At 37.4% G+C, this 20,871-nt stretch overlaps 2 protein-coding genes across 2 annotated transcripts; both read right to left on the bottom strand.

Moving 5' to 3' along the window:
- Positions 1-8,241: 8,241 nt before the first annotated feature.
- On the bottom strand, positions 8,242-8,700 carry LOC111829435. The gene has a single exon (XM_023778524.1). The coding sequence runs from the start codon at positions 8,698-8,700 to the stop codon at positions 8,242-8,244; it is 459 nt and encodes a 152-aa protein (XP_023634292.1).
- Positions 8,701-12,840: 4,140 nt separating this feature from the next.
- On the bottom strand, positions 12,841-13,842 carry LOC111829434 (glutathione S-transferase T3-like). Its single transcript, XM_023778523.1, has one exon. The coding sequence runs from the start codon at positions 13,840-13,842 to the stop codon at positions 12,841-12,843; it is 1,002 nt and encodes a 333-aa protein (XP_023634291.1).
- Between the last annotated feature and the right edge of the window lie 7,029 nt (positions 13,843-20,871).

The following is a 20,871-nucleotide window of genomic DNA, read 5'->3' as shown; positions in this document are numbered from 1 at the left end:
TAAATTAAAATAAATTAAAAAAAAAATTGTTTATTTTTCCGTGGGACGAATAACGTAGGACACCAATGCTCGTACCGAAATATTTAGTATTTGTCCCTTACAAAAAAAAAAAAAAAATTTGGGACCAAGAATTGGGTATAACTAATGCCCATGCTCTAAGAGGTCTATTTATACTAAAGGCAGTAAGCCCTAAAACAGAAAAAGACAAATTACAAAGTCGGTTTGAGGTAAGCTCAGTCGGGTGCATGTTGGGCTTGTTCAGGTCCATCCAAGACTCGGTCGGGTCCATTGCTTAGTTGAAAATCTGGTAATTCACTCCATCCGATCGGGTCAGATAGTGGCGGGTCAGCTTCAGTCTTCAATCTGGATGTATATACCATCACTAAAACAGTGATAACTCTTCAACCGCAACTCGGATTGGCTTCCAATCACCGGCAAAGGAAAGATAACTCAATTTACAACAAGTTTTATGATGACCTCGGAAGCTAAAACCCAACTCAAGATCTTCATTCGAGTTGATCTTTGCGGGATGTATACTGCATCCGATCGGATGATTGTTGACGCGGTCGAGTTGGTTGGTCGAGTGCCTCCTTTTTTCATTCTTTATGCTTCCAATTCTCTTGTTTAGTCCCAAAAATGAAAAGAACACCTTCCTTCTCTTTTAGAGCTCCAAAACACCTAATAATGCTCGAACTTCACAAAATATGCAATGCTAATGCAAAAACAACCTAAGAGTGCAAAATGAAGGAAAAGAGACTCTAATGCATATGAAACAAGACTCAAACTATGAAAAATATGCAATAAAAGTATGCCTAAATTGGGTAAAATATGGGGTTATCACCTAGTCGATCCCAGAAACCGCATTCTCGATAAACTGCTCGTTTATCGATTAGAATCTTCGATGAATCATCATCCTCGACGATGATCACCTTTCTCTCGATGTTTCTCGACACAACTTCGCCATCGAGACCATCGACAACAGATCTTCCACAACCTTTTACCCAGAATAACCGATAATCTCTTAATCATCGATATCTCTCAACCTTTCTCGAAGAACTCTCAGCGTTTCTCCTTTTTCTCAAGACTCTCTCCCTAACAACGCCTAAGTGACGAAGAATATCGAGTAATTTCCATTTTAATCGATTCTTTCTTCAGAAACCCTAAAGTAACCGCCACTTAACTTAGATCCGCGTGTTTTCTCAATAAAATAACTGTTCCCGCCAATTTTCTCGAACATTTCACACGCATCATCTCGGACATCGATAACTGCTCAACCCACACTGTCGAATTCTCGACCAAACCTGTCGGCTTCCGACCACACTTTTCCAAAAATCACGCTCGGACCGAGTAACCGTCAGTTTTCTCCGAAAAACACGGAACACTCGATAAACTCTTCAGCTTACACAGATTTTCTCGGTACACTCTATTTCCATTGATGAATATCGATCACTATCGATAAACCTTCGATCCATAGCTTGTCCTTCGATAATCCTTCGAGCATTGATCTCAATCCTCGATCACAAGCTCGACTAGAATACTCGGACACGGATGCTACACATAGTCTTTACGTTAAGCCGTGAAGTTTCTTATGCAATTCTATGAGGTTAGGCTAAACGTTGGTATAGATAATATGATGCTTGTTTGCTCATGGTCAATAATTGGTAAATGTTGCCATGATATGCAAGCTTTATTTATTGTGTGTGGGTTATTATATTGTTTATTATTATGCATTGTTGTTTGATTGATTTTTTTTAGTTGATCTTGCTGTCGCTCGATTGACTTGTATGTTAGTATAATTATTACGAGTAGTAACGATTACGTTAGGCTCGTATCAAGTAGTGGTTTCAGTCATTTCTATGATTAATGTATAGCGAGTTCTTGATTGTCCCAATGGCTCGGACTGGCTCGCTACCATCGGGCACTACTTGACGAAGTAGTAAATTTGGCCGTAAGGAAAAATGGTCCCTTTATTCACGGTTTCGGGAAGGGATGTGATAATCTTAGATTACTCATGATTCTACTTTTGTCTTACGGGTAACCTTAGTTGGGAGACTTATGGGAAAGCACGGATGCTAGAAGCCGGTGTAGAGTTTGTTGCTTTTGTAAAGATATATTTGGAATATATATTGTATGACTCGATTTGGGCATTAGACCTTGGCTAGCCAAACGCGTATTTATTTTAAATACTAAGAAAAGTGAGTTTTTCTTAAGAGCCTTGTGTTCTACTCGATATTAGTCTTGTCCGGACTAACACAACTCGCGAACATGGTACGGGTTGAAAAGCCTTAGGCCATGTTCGAGAGGAACGATACCCGCGGATGGACTGGCCAAGGTACTGAATTTGTTTTAATAACTTTGGTCGGATCGTTTACGGGCATCGCATGTGATGCTCCCGTTTTTTCCTAGGACGGTTCGGGGGTGTTACAGCTGGTCTTCTAAAACTCAGGCTTTGAAGTGTACCCAGAAGATTTCTGATTACCTGTGTAAAGGTTCTTCTGATCATACTCGATGTTGTACCTGTTCCCCTTTGTGTTATTAAACTTCTGACCCTGATACCCAACTCCATCGACGTAGTTCATGTCTTCTTTTACATACTCATTTGCTTCAATAAACTCAACCTCAGCAGCAAACTTAACAGTCTTCTTAGCAATAAGAAGGTTATGCACATAATCAAGCTTGGATAGTGCTTCTCCAGCTAAAGAGTACTAGAAAAGCTTATAGAGCACAAAATCAGGAGACACACCGTTAACTTTGATGCTAGATACCAAATCTTCAAACTTCTCAATATGATCCATTGGATGCTCATGAGTATGTCCATGGAACGAATGTTGTCCTACAAGAGTGTAGTATCCAGACTTGAGCTCAATTTTGTTCCTCTGAAATGCAGGAGGACGTATGGCAGAACGATTAGAATAGAACAATGCAGGCCTATTGTATTCTCCTAGAGTTCAAGTTTCTTCCTCTTCTTCAGCATTCACCATCAACTGAGCATTGTCTGCTGCTTGGTGTCGATCGATACCTCTTTGGTGTCACTCGACACTGACGGTAACTAGTTCAGGAATCATAGTCCCGTCATCATTTAGCTCATGGCCTAGTTAATATCTCACATGTCTTCTCTACCTCTGAGCACACCTTCAGCATCTGGAGTCAGTATTACCGGTGGTGACATTGCTGCATGTTTCTAAGCTCTTCAATTCTCTCTGTGTTATTCTTGTTTATGGTGTAGGGATCGACCTAAAACACAAAGATAACAGGCAAACATAATCAAAGAGACAAACATCATGAACGAAATAATATGAATTAAGAAATTCAAAAGAGAAACAAAGGAGTTTAAAATATTCTCTCTATAGGGAGTTCTGATATCTCTCTCCAAAATCTCTTAATAATTTGCAATAAAATAAAGCATAAGTGTTTCTAAAACCACGATAGGGACCAATGTTGCATTTTGGTAGAAGTTTGGTTATCTTTGTAAATCTTCAAAACTTGGAAAACTCGAGTTCTCTCGTCATGTTGGTCGATGTTGATCGATACAGATAGGTGGTTTCGGTCGACACTACTTCAAAAATTGTCTGCAAGTATGATCGGTCAGCTCCTATGCTCATGAAAGCTCCAAATTGCTCCATTTTGCTCTAATCCGTTCCAAATAGCTCATAAACTTGAAAAGACCCTGAAAAGTATAGAAAGATTAAAAAATCCCACTCATATCATGGCTTAAAACCGTAAAAACCATGATATATCATTGACCGGTAGCTCGATCTGTAGCTCGATCGTGCTGTCGATCGTGTGCTCGGTCATGTGATCTTCTTTGCCATCTTGAACAGCTAAAACTTCTCCTTATGACCCAACTAACTCCTTAGTGACCAATGGTTCAGCCTCTATCTTGTATGAACACAATATCTTCTCATGCAAAAATCCATCGTCACTGTTCTTTGTCAAATCGTTTTGAAGACAATATTCTTCAACAAAATCTTCCAATAACTCATCACCCAAGCAATCCATTTCCTGAATCCAGAAGACCTACCCAATAATTGTTGATTTCCTCATGGCATCCTTAATATCAAACTTCTTGGTGAAATATTTCCCCTAATTGAGGTCAATATTCTCATTCCTGACATCAGTGGCTACAAAAGATCTTCCCAATATCAATTGATCCTTAGGTTCTTCATCCATTTCAAATACCACGAAGTCGGTTGGAATATCAACTACGCCAATACGATTTGGTAGATCCTCCAATAGGCCATGCGGAATTCTAACGGATGTATCAGCTAGGATTAGTGATATGTTGCATAAATTGTATTTTGTGAAACCCAAACTTCTTGTAACATTAACAATAACAATAAAAATAGTATTCTAGTCCTATACATATGTGAATTTGATTTGGAACATGATGAAGGGTTGAGTGATTGCTTTGGAGATCGTGGCCCAGAAAGAAGAATACCTAGAAAATGTAAATGTGGTGCAGGGTCTATAATCAAGAATGCAGATACAATGTAGAATCCAGGAAGACTCTTTCATTGTTGCCCTTATCGATCAAAGAAGGTAATGTTATATTTGAATTTGATTTTGAAACAAACTAGAATTTGTAATTTTATTAGTACAAAAATACTTATTATGGTTGTAGGATAATCGACATTTTTTAAATGGAATGATATATCCATGGTGGAAGAGATGGAAGAGGTTGAAAGTGTTGCTGAGAAGATACAAATAAAGGTAGGAAGTTTAGAGAAAGGGTTCAATGAAGTGGAAGCTGAGATGGAGAGCTTAGCAATGGAGACACGCACATATGAGGTTGTTTCGAATAGCTATGGAAATGAGATCCAAGCCATCAAAGCTATTGCACAAGGATGTTAGAAAAAGATTGGAGAGCTCAAAGCCAAGATTGTTTGATGTGAGAAAAATATTCAATCTCTCCGTTGCTTCAAAATTTTTATTGTATGTAGTGTAGTCATGTTTGTTGTGTATGCATTGATCTTTTAACAATGACAGTGATGCAAGTTTGTATTATTTAAGAGTTATGTAATGGCTTAAAACTACTTATGATACCAAATCTGAGGCATTTACTAGAAAAAAGCACAACAAAATCATTAAAAACATTAATCCATATATTTCGATCAATCCCTAAACATTCCGATATTGTTTACAAAAACCAACCACCATCCTAAACATTCATTCGATTGTCTAAAAAACCAACAACCATCCAAAACATTCCAATAATTAAAAAAACGAAACACAATATGTAACATTCAATCATCAAGTGAAATCTGTGATGCTTGGGTTGCTTGGGTTGCTTGGCTTCCTTGGTTTGACTGAGTAGGACCATCCTTCGGTCGTCTTCTTAGCTTAGCTTGAATCCCAACATGAGAACAACTTCTTATGTTATGTCCTGTGATGCCACACCGAGCACATTGCAAAGTGATTCCTTGTTTGCTTATTTTCGTCTTCTTGGGAGGAGCCTTTTCTTCTACTTCATTTCCATGCTTTTACTCTTTCTTTGGAGACTCATTCTTGTCCTTGATTCTCTTTTGCTTCTTTGTACGACATAGAGTTGATTCTCTATATTGAGGTTGAAGCTCTTGTTCCCCAGATTTTCTCCAAAAATGCAGTTCATTAACTCCCATCAGTTGCTCATTGTATTGAGCAACCCATCTTGATGTTAAATACCAGTCAGAGTTGACAAAATCTTCAAGTTTCAGATTCTTCTTCAACCCAATTACACGCAAAACATGACGACAAGGAATTCCAGTCATACTCCACCTTCTACATGCACATGTTTTTTCATTCATATCAACCTTGAAACCATGATGAATATGCTCAGCCAATTCATAAAACCCATTGCCACAAGGAATTACCTGACAATTCTTCAAGTGCTTATGCTCCTCTTTTATGGTTTTGGTCACCTTCAAAGAGTATTTCCCCTTATGCTTTGCAGCCTTCTTTCTTCTCATGTCGTTCCTGATCAAGCATTGTCGTCTTATAGTCTCTAAAATTGCTACCAATGGCATCTCTCTTGCTTGGTTGATAGTATTGTTGTAAGACTCTGAGAAGTTGTTAGAGACATCTTCACACATTGATACTGTACTGAAGAAAGCATGGCTGCAATTCTGAGGATTCTTCAACATCACTGCCTGAAAAACACCTTAATCAAACTTCCTCAGTTCCTCAACTGCTTTGTTATAATCAGCTTCATTGAAACTTTTTGCAACAGCATAGGATAGGTGTTTAGGCAACTCTTTCCTTGGATATACTCTCCTAAGGTTCCCATATATGTGGTGTGCACACATACGATGTTGAACGTCTAGTAACTCTTGTTCCACAACAATAAGCAAACCCTATTAGAAAAGAGCAATGATATCAAACTCACATTACAACATTACTGTAAAAATATATTTCAATTAGAGGAAGCCAGCTTACCTTCCAGCTTACCTTCTGCCTGGCTCAGATGAGAGTAAATCCTTCTCTATCTCCAAGTTACTAATCAGTTTTGAGATGTTGAATGAACCAGATCCAACTATCTGTATTTTCTACTGGCACAACAGCCCATGCAACAAGGAAGAATTGGTTGTTGGCATCTCTTCCAATAGCTGCCAAGAGTTGACCTTTGACATGGTTCTTCAAGAAGCAACCATCTATTCCAATGATGGGACGACAATGTGTAACAAATGTTTTTTTCAATGCTGCCAAGCATACATAGAACCTGTCAAACTGCTCAATGCCATCATCAATTCTTAGTGTTCACACTTCAACTATTGATCTCGGATTAGAACTGACAAGCATACATAGAACAGTTAGACAAATATACATAGAAAAGTTAGTAGAAGATAAAATTTCATTAAAACTTACTCTATTAGTTCTTGACAGTAGTTCTTTAGTCTAGCAAATTGCTGATCATGTTCATATTGAAAGGCTGCCAATGCTTTGGCCTTTGCTTTTCTACATTGATCTGAAGTCACCACCAAATTTTATCGGTCCTCAATTACTGCCTGTATTGACTTCGGCTTGTAAGATGGATCCTTCCTAATGTCATCTAATACTAACTTAGCAATGATCCATCCTTCAGTACCTTGCTATACTTGTTTGGAATACATGAATGCTCATCAACACAAGTCATAACTTTGGAAATCTTCTCTCGTTTTTGATAAGAACAGTAGATTTTGAAATTGCAATCACCACCAATAGCGCATTTCACTTCAGATTTTTCGGATCCCCATCTTGTATACTTCACATTAACACCTTCCTTAAACGCATAATCAACCACAGCTTTTTTGAACAGAGCTATGCTGTCAAATATCTGCTCCAATCTTATCACTCCACTGCCTTTTTCGTACCTAATGCTTTGTTCACCATCCTCAAAATCTGAATTATGAGGGGTTGCCTCAAAATCACAATCCTCATCGTCCTCATCATCACCAGCTCTAACCTCATCGTCATCATTACCAGCTCTTGCATAAGCAGCTCTAACTTCATTGTCTTCACCATCAGCATCTTTATCTTCAATACCTTCTTCATCAGCCCTAACACCATTGCCATTACCAACTTCAGATATATCTTCCTTCTCCATGTAAATTTCAACAGCTTTTCTCCATACTGAACCTACACACATTCTGTCAAAATTCTCTGATCCACTATACAACAACTTCATCTCTGAGAACTTCTCGAAAGGGAGTTTATACCACATTCTCTTACCAAACACCGTCAATTCAGGCGACTCCATCATGTTTGCAAACACTGCTTCTGCCTTGCATTCAAGCTCGTGAATCTCACCTCCATCGTATATAAGGACATTACCTTCTAATAGCATGAGCAAAGTCATAAGCAAGAGGATGCATCTTAGGGTAATTATAGTATATTAATAATGTAATAGTGTATTTTAAGAACCAAGCATAATTAAGTAGTTATTGGTTGAACCCGTAGGTTCTTACATTTATAATAATATAATAATGATATATTTATTAATTAATTTGAAAATTTAAAAAATGGAAAATTATTTAAACTTATAAATTAGAACAATAAAGATAGAAACATATAATTATAAACAAAACATAACAAACTTTATAAATCTTTTTAAACAAAACACAAACAAACTTTATAAAACAAATAATAACAAATAAAAGACAATAAAGATAAAAATTATAAACATAAAAGATAGAAACATATAAATTTAAAACATAAACTTCAAAAAATACAAACATAAAGATGAAACACAAAACATATTATTAAATAAAAGAAAGTTTATAAACATTTTTAATCATTTGGAAGATGTCCAAATTTAGTCCAAATATTCTCAATCAAATCCTCTTTCAATTGGCGATGTGCTTGTTTATCACGTATTCTTTTTCGACGATCACCTATTCCGTCGAGATTTGTAGCCATATTGTTCGAAAATGTAAGATCTTGGGCACCTACTTGGAATTCTTGTTCGTCAAAGAGAGTGTATGAATGTCGTTCATCTTCAACTATCATATTATGAAGTATGAGACATGCTCTCATAATATAAGCGATTTTTCCTTTTTCCCATAGAAGACATGGATTCTTAACCTTGGCGAAACTTGCTTGAAGGACTCCAAATGCACGCTCAACATCTTTCCGTGCAGATTCTTGACGTTTTGCAAACAAAGAATGTTTCGGGGTTTGTGATAGTCGGATGGATTGAATAAATGTCGCCCAGTCGGGGTAAATACCATCCGTAAGATAGTAAGTCATGTTATATTCCCTTCCGTTGACATAGTAGTTCGTTTGGGGGGCTTGACCTTGTATAATGTCATTAAAAATTGGTGATTGATCAAGAACATTTAAATCGTTGCAAGTACCTGGTGCTCCAAAAAACGCGTGCTATATCCAAAGATCCTGTGAAGCAACCGTCTCCAAAACAATAGTTGGTTTCCGGTACCTCGAGAATACATACCTTTCCATGAGGTTGGACAATTTTTCCACCCCCAATGCATACAATCGATGCTCCCAACAATCCCCGGAAAACCCCGTTGTTCTCCAATATAAGTAGCCTTTGAAGATCCTCTTATTTAGGCCGCCTTAGGTATTCATCGCCAAACAAGTCAACAATTCCAACGACAAAATGTTCCAAACAGTTTCGAGCCGTGGTTTCATCAAGACGTATATATTTGTCTACCGTGTCACTCCCACCCCTGTATGCTAAAAGTTGAATTGCTGCAGTACACTTTTGGAGAGGTGATATACCATTTCAGAATGTTGCATCTTTTTTGGGTTGAAAATATCCAACTTCTGCTGAGAGACGATTAACAATACGGAGGATCAATGGCTTGTTCATTCGAAACCGTCTTCGAAATAGCATCTCCGGGTAAGTAGGATTGTCACTAAAATAATTGTTCCACAAACGTTCGTGGCCTTCTTCTCGATTTCTTTCGATATATGCACGTTCTTTTTGTTCCGGCGGTGTATCTTCTAATGTCGCATCTACTTGATTATCAAATAGGTCTTGATAATATTTGTCAAATTCATCATCATTATTACAGTTATAATGATAATGAAAATTGTTTGACGAGGAAGCCATAATAAAAATGAAAGAAGAAGTTTATAAAAAGGAAGAAAAAAAGAAGTTTATCGGAATTAGAAATTTATAAAGAATCTAGAAAAAATGATAAAAAAAGAAAGAAGTTTAGAAAGAGGATTAAAATGAAATTACAAGTTATTGAAGAAGATATAACTTGTTCAATGGTTATGTTTGAGAAAGATAATAATTGAAAGAAATGAGATTGTGGTGAGAGACAATAAGGGGGGTGTATTGAACTGCATATTTCAGGAGATTTGGTGAGATTTTAATATTTTAGAATTTTGAGAGATTTGAGTGTAAATTGTAGAATTTTGGGTTATTTGTTAAGATTTTAAAAAGAAAATAACTTGTGATTTAGTGAGATTTGATTATTAATTTTAAGTGACTTTAGGATACTTATGGATAATTTTTAACGTTGATAACTTTAAAAAAAAAAAAGCTAGGAAGAGTGTGATTCGATCACCTAGGAGATCAGTGAGCAGGAGTCATTAGGAAGCCATTAATTTTGTACTTCTAATGACAACCTTATGACCCATTAGGAAGTGTTTACTTTCTTCTCTGCAACATCTATACCCCTAAGATGAAAAAAAGAGGAAAGAGAGGATTCTTACAAAGGAGTGAGAGAGATGATGATATGATATCGTGCATATCTATATGAATGAAAGGACTTTTTCACATCCATATATATATATATATATATATGTATTAGGTTGTGTACTTGTGTGTGTAAACAAAGGACTAGGGTCTGTTCTTTTTGAGTGTCGCTTGAGACACGTACAACGACTAAAATTTACACACTTTTTCTCCTTTCTTTATCGCTGAATCTTTATCGTTTAACTAGTTTCCTTCATAATATCTGCAGTTTCGATGCCGCTTGTTTTTTCAGCGACGTATTCCACCGGTACGGACGTCGCTGCTCTCCATTTTTTACAAGGTTCCTTGTCGCTGAATCCAAACTATATTAACGTCAATTTATGGTGTCGCTAGCGGACATGTAAAAGAACATGGCCTTTTTATATAAAATAATGAAAACGCCTCTTGAGAGCGAAGACGAATTAGCAGAGAGATTACCTTCTGGGTTACCAAGTGCATATCGTTATAAAAGTAAAAATACACACACAAAAACAAGTAAAGACGATGGAGAAAATACTACCTTCCATTGATTCTTTGGTTTTTTCATCGTGAGAGAGAGTGAGAGAGAAAGAGAGAAGGTTTAGAAGAGAGATGGGTTACGATCATTTGTTTTTTTTTTAATTGGTTCATACCCTCTTTTTAAAATCTTTCAAAGTTTCACCTATAAAGGTGTGATTTTTCAGTCATATATTTTAACTAAAAATATTAGAAAAGTCTCCTAGAATCACATTCAGTAGTTTTTAAAAGATAATTTGTGATATTTTGAATAACAGTATATTTGAAATGAAATTTATAAATTATTGATTGAATAACAAGAGATTGTGAATGATTTTAAATGATTTCTATAAATTTTAGATTCAATAACATAGGATTTCATAAGAGTTTTTAAAATGACTAATTGAATAACAAGGAATTTCAAGAGTACTTTAAAATCTCCTAAAATATGCAGTTCAATACACCCCCCTAAGAGTTGTGATTTTTTTGCAAATAAAGAGGTCGAGAGAGTAGCAAGATTCTTAAGTTGCGAGGTTGAGAGTTGAGATGTTCGAATGATGTAACACTAGGACATATATAGAAAGTGTTAAATTTTACATGTGAATGATATTTTAGTTAAAGGTATGCAATACTTAATCATTTGAACAACAAAACGACAATATTAAAAACTTGTGAAGATCAAAACGACAATATTAAAAAGTTGTGAATACAACCTGCTGAAGATTCAGAAGCTTCTCTTCAGTTATACTCTCTTTTTCTTTGTGCTCTCTGGCTCTTTCTCTCATTTCTTCCATCACTGCCACATCCCACCATTTGTGTACATGCATATCTCCATCTGATACATTTTCACAAGTGAAGTACCTACAAAACAAACATGTGGATGATGAAAACAAACAGTTAAAGACTACTATCAGAAGATTCATAACATACGTAAAGGATAAACAAATGAAGCACTTCAACTTACTTTCTACCCGGGTCATTCCTTGTGTAAGATGTCTGTAAAAGAGGCTGGCCTCCACAGTAACACTTGGTGGGGAAGCCAACCTCAATCTCAGGTTCAGTCCTGCGAGCTGAGTTGAATGCACTTTGAGCTTCATCCATCAAAATGTATGCGGCTGTCTCCTTTTCTACATTGTCTTATGTGTAGTGATCACTCTCTGAATCTTGTGAGTAGCTATAGTCGTGCACCATTGAAAACCTGAAACCAAACCAATAGACAGATAGCTCCAGCCAATCCAGACAAAGCATATATCATAGAAAAATAGACAAGCATCACAGACCAACAAGATCAAACAGAAATGGCAGTAACAGACATGATACAAGTTTCACATAGATGATACTAGTTAAACAGAGAATAAGTGTACTATAACAGATATGATACTACTTAAACAGAGATGACTCAAGTATCATCGACATAAGATTAAGAAACTGACACTACTATCATAGAGATCAGACTATGATCACAAACAAACATTTGAGACAAACACTAGTTCTCATTCAACAGACATTTGAGACAAGTCAATAGTTCTCAATCAACAGAAATGTGAGACAAGTCAATAGTTCTCAATCAACAAAAATGTGAGACAATTCACTAGTTCTCATTCAACAGAAATGTATCCCAAGTCAGTAGTTCTCATTCAACAGAAATGTGAGACAAGACTCAAGTTCTCAATCAACAGAATTGTGAGACAATTCACTAGTTCTCAGAGCATGAGAAATGTGAGACAAGTCACTAGTTCTCGTTCAACAGAAATGTGAGACAAGTCACTAGTTCTCATTCATCAGAAGTGTGAGACAATTCACTAGTTCTCATTCAACGGAAATGTATCCCAAGTCAGTAGTTCTCGTTCAACAGAAATGTGAGACAAGACACAAGTTCTCAATCAACAGAAATGTGAGACAATTCACTAGTTCTCAGATAATACAGGAAATACAACTGATTCATTAATATATATTAAACAAACATACAACAGACGTAGATATGAGACAACTTATTATACAAGGCCCGAACTACTTATTAGAATACATATTAGACATATTAAACATTAATAGAACTTATTAGACTACATATTAGACATATTAAACATTAATAGAACTTATTAGACTACATATTAGACATATTGAACATTAATACCAAACACACAGAACTGTTACACACACAAAATCAACAAAAGTTTATGAGCTACTTAGAATAATTCTGCCATGAGCTTCTTCTGAAGTTTGACTTGATCTTCATCAAGTGGAATCCTCTTGGCAATGAGGGTGTCTAGAATGCTCATCTTCTGGAGTACTTTCTTTGCCTCATTGTCTTGCTGTTTATTCTCCCACATGTCTGGATAGTCTCGAGAAAGTGATACCTTCTCTTTTCCTTTGAACCTCCTCCCTTTCATAGCTTTCACCCCAGGTGGCCTGCTCTCATGCACAGTTCCAACAGATCCCCCTGAAGATGGGGCAGCATCCTCAGTCTTTCTCTTCTTGCTTGAAGTGTTGCTTGTGGGATTCATTAACCCTAAACTATACCACTTATGTTCATTCTTCAGCTCAACCCAACAATGCTCAAGTGTGAACTTCTTCAGGTGAAGAGTCTTGTAAATTTGATGTGCATTCTTAAGAATGTCAACATCATTCATTCCAGATGCTTTTTCAGCCTCTGCAGAAGCAAAAGCACCACAAAAATGGCTCACTTCTTTACTTATTCTTCCCCACCTTTGCTTGCAATGGTCAGGCAACCGTGGTTCTCCTCCATTCAGCACATGATCACTACCACCATAGTACTCTGAAATCCGCTTCCAGAAGGTACCTGACCTTTGGTCGTTTCCCACTATCACATCCTTGGATGTGTTCAACCACCCGCTTATCAACACAAGATCATCTATGCTTGTCCATTGCCTTCTCTCCCTAGTGCAAATTGGTGTGCCTTGAGATTGACTTGGAGGTTGAGTCTGAGGCTGGCTAAAAGAAGGGTTATGTTTGGCTGGAGATGGTGCTCCATGACTCTCTAGGTGGCTAATACCATGGATTTGACTCCTTTGTGAGGTTGCACGTTGAGTATGTTGCTGGTTATAACCCGGGTTTTGGCTGCCTTCTGGAGACCCAAAGTTTAGATTGGCAGAAAAGCTATCATAAGGGAAGTTTCTAAGGCTAAAGTAACTGGGAGGTTGACCATATGGATTATTATTTGAATCCATATGGTGGTAGAAGAGAGATGGAAGAAGAGACAGAACAAAAGGGAAACTCTCTTGCTAGAAAGAGAAATGATAGAAAAAGGGAAAGAAGAGAGAGATGAAAGAAGAGAAAGAAGGGAGAGGATCAATCCGCAAAAGAGAAAAGGGAAATGAAAGATGAAAATAGAAAACATATCACAAAGAGACTTTGGGTGGATAGAGTTAATACAAAGCTAACACTTACCTATATCTATCAAATCACAATCAACTCCCAATGACACAGAATAGGATTCATTAAGTATAATTTGGTTTCTAGTTATCAAAGCAAACAAAAATTGTTCTTAACTAGTAATCTTGTTGTAACAAGATCAGAGATTCAAATTAAAGAATGTAAGAATTCAAATTATAGAATGTAAGAATGCAAACGGATAGATTTTAAGCCATGAATGTACACAACATAACCTAGTACACAGTAATGAAATCTTATGTTTTAATATTCATTCACATACATGATTTGAAGGCTTAAAAATTGTTCTTACATTTAAAAGTAAATGTAACTAGTAATCTTGTTGTAACAAGATCAGAGATTCAAATTAAAGAATGTAAGAATTCAAATCTATAGAATGTAAGAATGCAAACGGATAGATTTTAAGCCATGAATGTACACAATATAACCTAGTACACAGTAATGAAATCTTATGTTTTTATATTCATTCACATACAGGATTTGAATTTCAAACAGATGGTAATTAACAGATAGTTCAATACACAATAAGCTACTACAGAGTTCAATTAACAGATAACAATTCACATTAACTAATATATAGCAATGACTACGTTATACAAATGACTAAGCTATACACGGTTGGACTAAGCAATACACATATCAATAGACAATGATAGATAACTAACACAATGACTAACCAAAACACAATCAATAACCAATACAAATGACTAAGCAATACACCAACAAACTCGCATTCAACTATCAATATTGCATAAAGTATTCAGAAATGGATTCTGAGACATACCTATCAGTTTGGAGATCCTCTTGGTGATGATTATCCGTATGATATTAGCAAGGTCAGACTCAGCTTCAATCCTCACCAAAAATATGAAAAACAAGAGTTAAGTTCATCAATATAACAGTTTACTAAATCCATTAAGGTCCAACCCTACTTAAAAATCAAATGAAGCAGATAATACTCCCTAACCAAAACAAAACCGACTACACATGGAAATCCTCTTTAAAAACACTTAAACCAACAGATCTAAAGCCTACAACACATCACTTTTACAACTGAAAAGTTACTGTGAGTCAATCCCTATACAACTGACAAGTTACTGTAATCTAAATATCACATTAGAAGAACAAAAAATAACTAATGGCTCCAGTTTTAACTAAAAACATAACGATAAAACCGAGATCATTACACGAAGTCGACACAGCTACTAATCCTTGGCCATAAAACCCAACAAATAACGAACTATACAAAAGAATATGAACAGACAAGAGAAATTCATGTACTTGATCGGCTCAAATTTGCCCTGAGCTACTCTCTCAATTAAGAGATCATTGTAGTACTTAGGGATCGAATCCACAGAGACTCAAAGATTACACAGTAAATATTCGGTATTAAAATTAAGCTAAGCAAGCAGGTTTTAAATCAAATAAAAACAGCAAATTAAAATAAAGATTGGTTTTTAAACAGTAATGAGGAAACACTAGGCCTAGGGATATTCTCAGGAAATTCAGAATTGCAAATAAATAATTGTCAGGATTTATAAAGCACCGTTCTTGAACTCAAATCACAAAAATATAATCAATCAACTTTCGTTGCAAAGACTACCTATGTCTAGAACCCTAAATTCCAAATCTCTTTGCAAATTTATAAGTTTAAGACATGCATTTAATTCAGGTTTGATAAGTTCACAAAATCCCTAAACCAAATCTCTTTGCGAATAGGTATTCTGCTCATCTAGATTATTTTCAGGAAATCAATAACACTTTCGTGTCTACCAATTAACCTAAGATCAGATTCTAGGTTGCTTTCACTACTCTAGAACAAATTAACCACAATCTAGATGAAGAACTCTATTGATTAAATCCTAACAATCTAACAACCTAACAATTCATGAATTCCTTTGAAAACCCTAAACCTAACAAGAGATCTACTCAGACATGGTGAATGAAACAAACATCATGAATAAAATAGATATCATAAAAGAAAGTAATAGAAGAAGTAAAGGAGTTCTGAATCTTCTCTGAAGGAGGTTTTGATTCTTCTCTCCTGACTCTCTACAAATCTCTCTCTCCAAAATAAAGCTTAAGTCTTAACAAAACCCTAAAAACTCAATATATATGTCTTAACCACGAACTGGGCTTAATTGCAAATAAGGGAAACTTCTGGGCCGAATCTGCAAATCTTCTGAACTTCAATTAAGCGAGAAATTCAATTGCCGTCAGATATTGGTGTCGATCGACACCAGAAGTTGTGACGCTCGACACCCACATCAAATATGCTTTCCCGGTACATTCCTTCGACACATCTTCTCCAAATGCTCCCAAATGCTCCAAAAAGCTCCAATCCATGCCAAATAGTTCCTAATCCTGAAATGACTCAAAAAGACTCGAAAACACTAGAAAAGCTCTATAAATAAGACTTATATCATGACCAAAAACCCGTAAAAACCATGATATATCAACTCCCCCAGACTTAGCCTTTGCTTGCCCTCAAGCAAAACAGAAACTTAACCTGTGAAAGAAGTTTGAAAACGCGGGAACTCACTCAACTGTAGGAAACTCTGCTTTGCACTCTTCATCGCCTTGACTCTAGAACTTACTTTATGTACTTTGCCTATGAGAAGCATCAACATTCCTTACTCTAATCCCACAATCCTCAGGAATCTCATGTCTCTCCATTGTCATCTCTTTACATAATTTAAAACAAGTAAAGATGAATTCTTACCGAGGGAATATCGATCAATGGCATATGGACTCTTCTCGAACCAAGACATTCTTCGTATGATTTCACTTCTTCTCCCTTTTCTCACTTCTAAGGTAATCGACATCTCCCTACTTTTCTAGAGTATCATTTTATTTTTTCAACGATTCCTTTTTCCTCTTCTTTTTTTTCTTTCTTTTCTGTTTTTTTTTTTTTTTTTTTGATAACTCTTTTTATTCGGGTATCCATGAGATCCGAAGTATGCACGGGTTTACGCGACATCCCTCATATCACTTCTACCTATAGCCTTTTCCGCAGTTTCTTTTAAAGGCTGAAGGGAAGAGAGAAGGAAGGAATCATACTTTGAAAAAGTGCAGTGTCTTGTGCGGCTCGAAAAAGAAGTCTAGTCCAATGTATTCCAACTCCCAAGGTAAGAGACTATGTCCAATTAAGTCCTGATAAAAGTAGAGACAATGTTAGATCAACTGGATATCCAATGAATAAGGACTTTCAGGCTTGTTGATACAGCTCATAGTCATTCCAAACTTCGGTTCTGAGATCAAGCATAATCAAGAGTCATAAGAGTGTTAATCCAAATCAGAGAAACCGTTAGACTGAGTTCATAGTTCCCAACAAAAATTTTGACTCAATAAAACACAAAAAATAAAAATAAAAATTTGGACTGACTCGATAAAACTCCAAAAGAATAAACAATGTTAGGAACTACCTCCCCCAGACTTAAACAACACTGTCCCTAGTGTTGCCAAGCCTAAGATTGGCAAATAAAAGAAAATAAAACTAAAATAAATGCAAAAGAAATAGAAAAGAAAAAAAAAAACTCACAAGTGGGTTGCCTCCCACTAAGCGCTTGTTTTCAGTCATTAGCTTGACTTTGTCGGGGTTCATGCATCCGGTGGGTCGGGAAGCGGCAGTAAATGCCTCCGAGAATAGTGCCTCATCATCAAAGGTGGTTTATAAGCATTAGGTGTAGGAGATCGACCAAGTACACGAGGAACAACAGCAGGGCATAGTCTAGGTATGGGTGGGACACTTCTTCTACCTGCAACATCATCAAAAGAACCAACAAGCGCTCTACGATAATCTCGTGGCTTGGTTAACTGCAAAACAGTCTTTGTACCTTTGGAATTCTTATTGATGATATGAGAAGGTTTGGGTAAAGAAGTTGCGTACCTTTGCTTTTCTCGAGGTCTCTGGTGTATGGGTGGTGAAGCTTTCTGATTCAGGACAGGGCTCAAGCTTGCAGTAGTAAGATCAACCCGAAAACCATCCATTTTTGGCAAGTTCGGACTGTCGTGGCGAGGGGCGTCGATCGACACCATGGTGGTGTCGCTCGACACTGAGCCTGATGCTTGTGTTTCAGCATTTTTTCTGCAATTTGTCTCAGCGATCCTCATCTCTAGCACAAAAACATCATCTTTCAATAACTTAGCAGTAACTAGACCCTCGCTTTGGTCCCTAGCAGTAATATCTTCTGAATACTCTATGACTGCCACGTCATCCATGGCTTCCTCTAGAGAAAAAGTCTGGCCATCAATAGTACGTGCTCTCCTTAACTTGTCCATGTCAAAGTTCATAACCAAGTCACCCACATGCAGTCCAATCGTTCCTTTCTGAACATCTATAAGAGCACCAGCGGTAGCCAAGAAAGATCTCCCAAGGATAAGAGGATCCTGAGGTTCTTCGCTATACTTCAAAACCACAAAGTCTGTAGGAATTATGCATTCACCAATCCTTATTAGAACATCCTCTAAAAGACTTTCGGGAATTCTTTTAGACCTATCAGCTAGGATAAGAGAGATCCTAGTAGGCTTGAAATCTGTCAACCCAAGTCTCACAGCAACAGAGTATGGTATCAAGTTGATACCTGAGCCAAGATCACAAAGAGAGTGAGGAAATCTCTCTGTGAAGATAGAGCAGTCTAGCACGAAACTTCCTGGATCAGGTAACTTCTCTGGAATCTTGCTCTGAATCATGGCACTAACTTTTTCAGAAACAAACACTTTCTTCTTCTTCTTCTCTTTCTTACTCTGCGGGGTCTGCTTCAAGAAGATAGCACCCATGTCTCTAGCCAGCAAAGCTCCTTCCTCAGGGCTCACCTCATTTTGGACCATCCTCTTAACACACCGTTTAAGCATAGGTGAATCACGATCTGCATGATCTAAATGAATCTCATTGATCACCTTTTCCATCATTGCCTCGCATCGAGATTCCTCTATCTCCTGTTTAGACTTCCTAGGCTTTGGAAAAGGAACCTTAGGCTTGTAGATATTTTCTTTAGATAGTCACAGAGTTTCAAGAGAATTTGGGTTTGTCTGAGCGGGATGTCGATCGACACAGGGTAGGTGTCGATCGATACAGGGTTCTGCTGTCGCTACCTTAGTGTCGATTGCGGTCCGTCGGGGACCAAATTCCTGAGAACTGATGTTGGTGTCGATCGACACCTTGAGATGGTGTCGAGCGACACCTGCTGTGCAAGTGCGGTTTCATCATCGTCACTTGTTTCCTCCTCCCACACATTATCTCCATCTCTAATCAAAATGGCATTACACCCTTCTCGTTTTTTCACAGATCCAGTAGTCCGTGTAGCAAGAGTTTCTAACTTATTGGTATAAGTGCTCAGAGCTTCGATTTTGCCATTCAAGTCAGTGTACATGGCATCCATCTTCCCGTTGAAATCCACTTTCATGTTCTTCTGACCCGCTAAAATCTGTTCTAGCATGGACTTCATCTCAGTATCTGTAGATGGAGAGGGAGGTGAGTGGTAAGAAGAATTTCCATAGGTGCTGACGAAACTGCTGCTGCCTTTCTAACCATACCCATTGTTGTATCGGTTACCCTGTGTGTTACCAAACTTCTGACCTTGATACCCAGCACCATTGACGTAGTTCACGTCTTCTTTTTCATCCTCATATGATTCAAAAGCCTCAACCTCAGCAGCAACCTTAACACTCTTCTTAGTAACAAGAAGGTTATGCACTGAATCAAGCTTTGCCTTAACGTCAGCGAGTTGAACACCATCCATGTTTTGAGCTAGCTTCTTCCTCTCAAAATCAGCGACTTTAGTACTGTTGCTGGAAGCTATGTTCTCAATCAGTTTGGTGGCTTGAGCTGGAGACCTTGTGTTGTAGTTACCGTTACTTGCAGCATCTAAAGCCATCTGATATCTCCAATCCAATCCTCTATAAAAGATTCCCAACAGCTGAAATTTGTCATAACCATGGTGTGGACAATCTCTCTGATAACCCTTAAAACGCACCCAAGAAGCCTTGAAAGCCTCTGAGATCCCTTGAGAAAAGGTAGAAATCATTTTACGCAACTCCTCTGATCTCGCATCATCATAAAAGTTGTTTAAGAACTCAACTTTTACATCCTTCCAGCACGTAAGAGATCCAGGCTTCAACTCCTTCAGCCAATATAGTGCTTCTCCAGCTAAATAGTGCTGGAAAAGCTTGCAGAGCAGAAAATCCGAAGATACACCATCAGCCTTGATGCTAGATACCAGATCCTCAAACTTCTCAATATGATCCATTGGATGCTCATAAGTATGGCCATGGAACGGGTGTTGTCCTACAAGAGTGTAGTATCCAGGCTTCAACTCAAAGTTGTTCCTTTGAAATGGAGGAGGACATATAGCAGAGCGGTTAGAATAGAACAGAGCAGGCATGTTGTATTCTCCAAGTGTACGGTTCTCATCCTCTGCTTCAGCATTCAACGCGAACTGTGCATTGTCAGCTGCGGCTTGGTGTCGATCGACACCCGCCTGATGTCGCTCGACACCATCGGCGACTGGTTCAGGAATTACAGTCCCGTCAGCATTCAGCTTCTGCCCTTGTGAATTCCTCACATGGCCATCTCCATCTCTGAGAGTACCCTCAGCATCTTGAATTAGAATCACTGGTGGTGCCATTGCTGCCCTTTTCTTAGCTTTTCGAATTCCTCTTTCTAAACCCGCTATTTCTGAATTGTTGAGATCAACTAACTCTTTGTTCTGCTGGCTTATGGTATTAGGCATAAACCTGAAACACCGAAAAGAAAAGAGAAAAGAAAAACGTAAGTAACAAAATAAAATTAAAAACTTAGACTAAAC

This window comes from Capsella rubella, unplaced genomic scaffold (genome assembly GCF_000375325.1).
Source record: "Capsella rubella cultivar Monte Gargano unplaced genomic scaffold, Caprub1_0 scaffold_7, whole genome shotgun sequence".
NCBI lineage: Eukaryota > Viridiplantae > Streptophyta > Magnoliopsida > Brassicales > Brassicaceae > Capsella > Capsella rubella.
Note: the sequence above shows the minus strand (reverse complement) of the source record. Positions and strands in the feature narration are given on the sequence as shown.

What these genes read in the sequence shown, in the direction of transcription:
- LOC111829435 (XM_023778524.1), bottom strand. Translation starts at nt 8,700, where the DNA reads ATGACTTACTATCTTACGGATGGTATTTACCCCGACTGGGCGACATTT.
- LOC111829434 (XM_023778523.1), bottom strand. Translation starts at nt 13,842, where the DNA reads ATGGATTCAAATAATAATCCATATGGTCAACCTCCCAGTTACTTTAGC.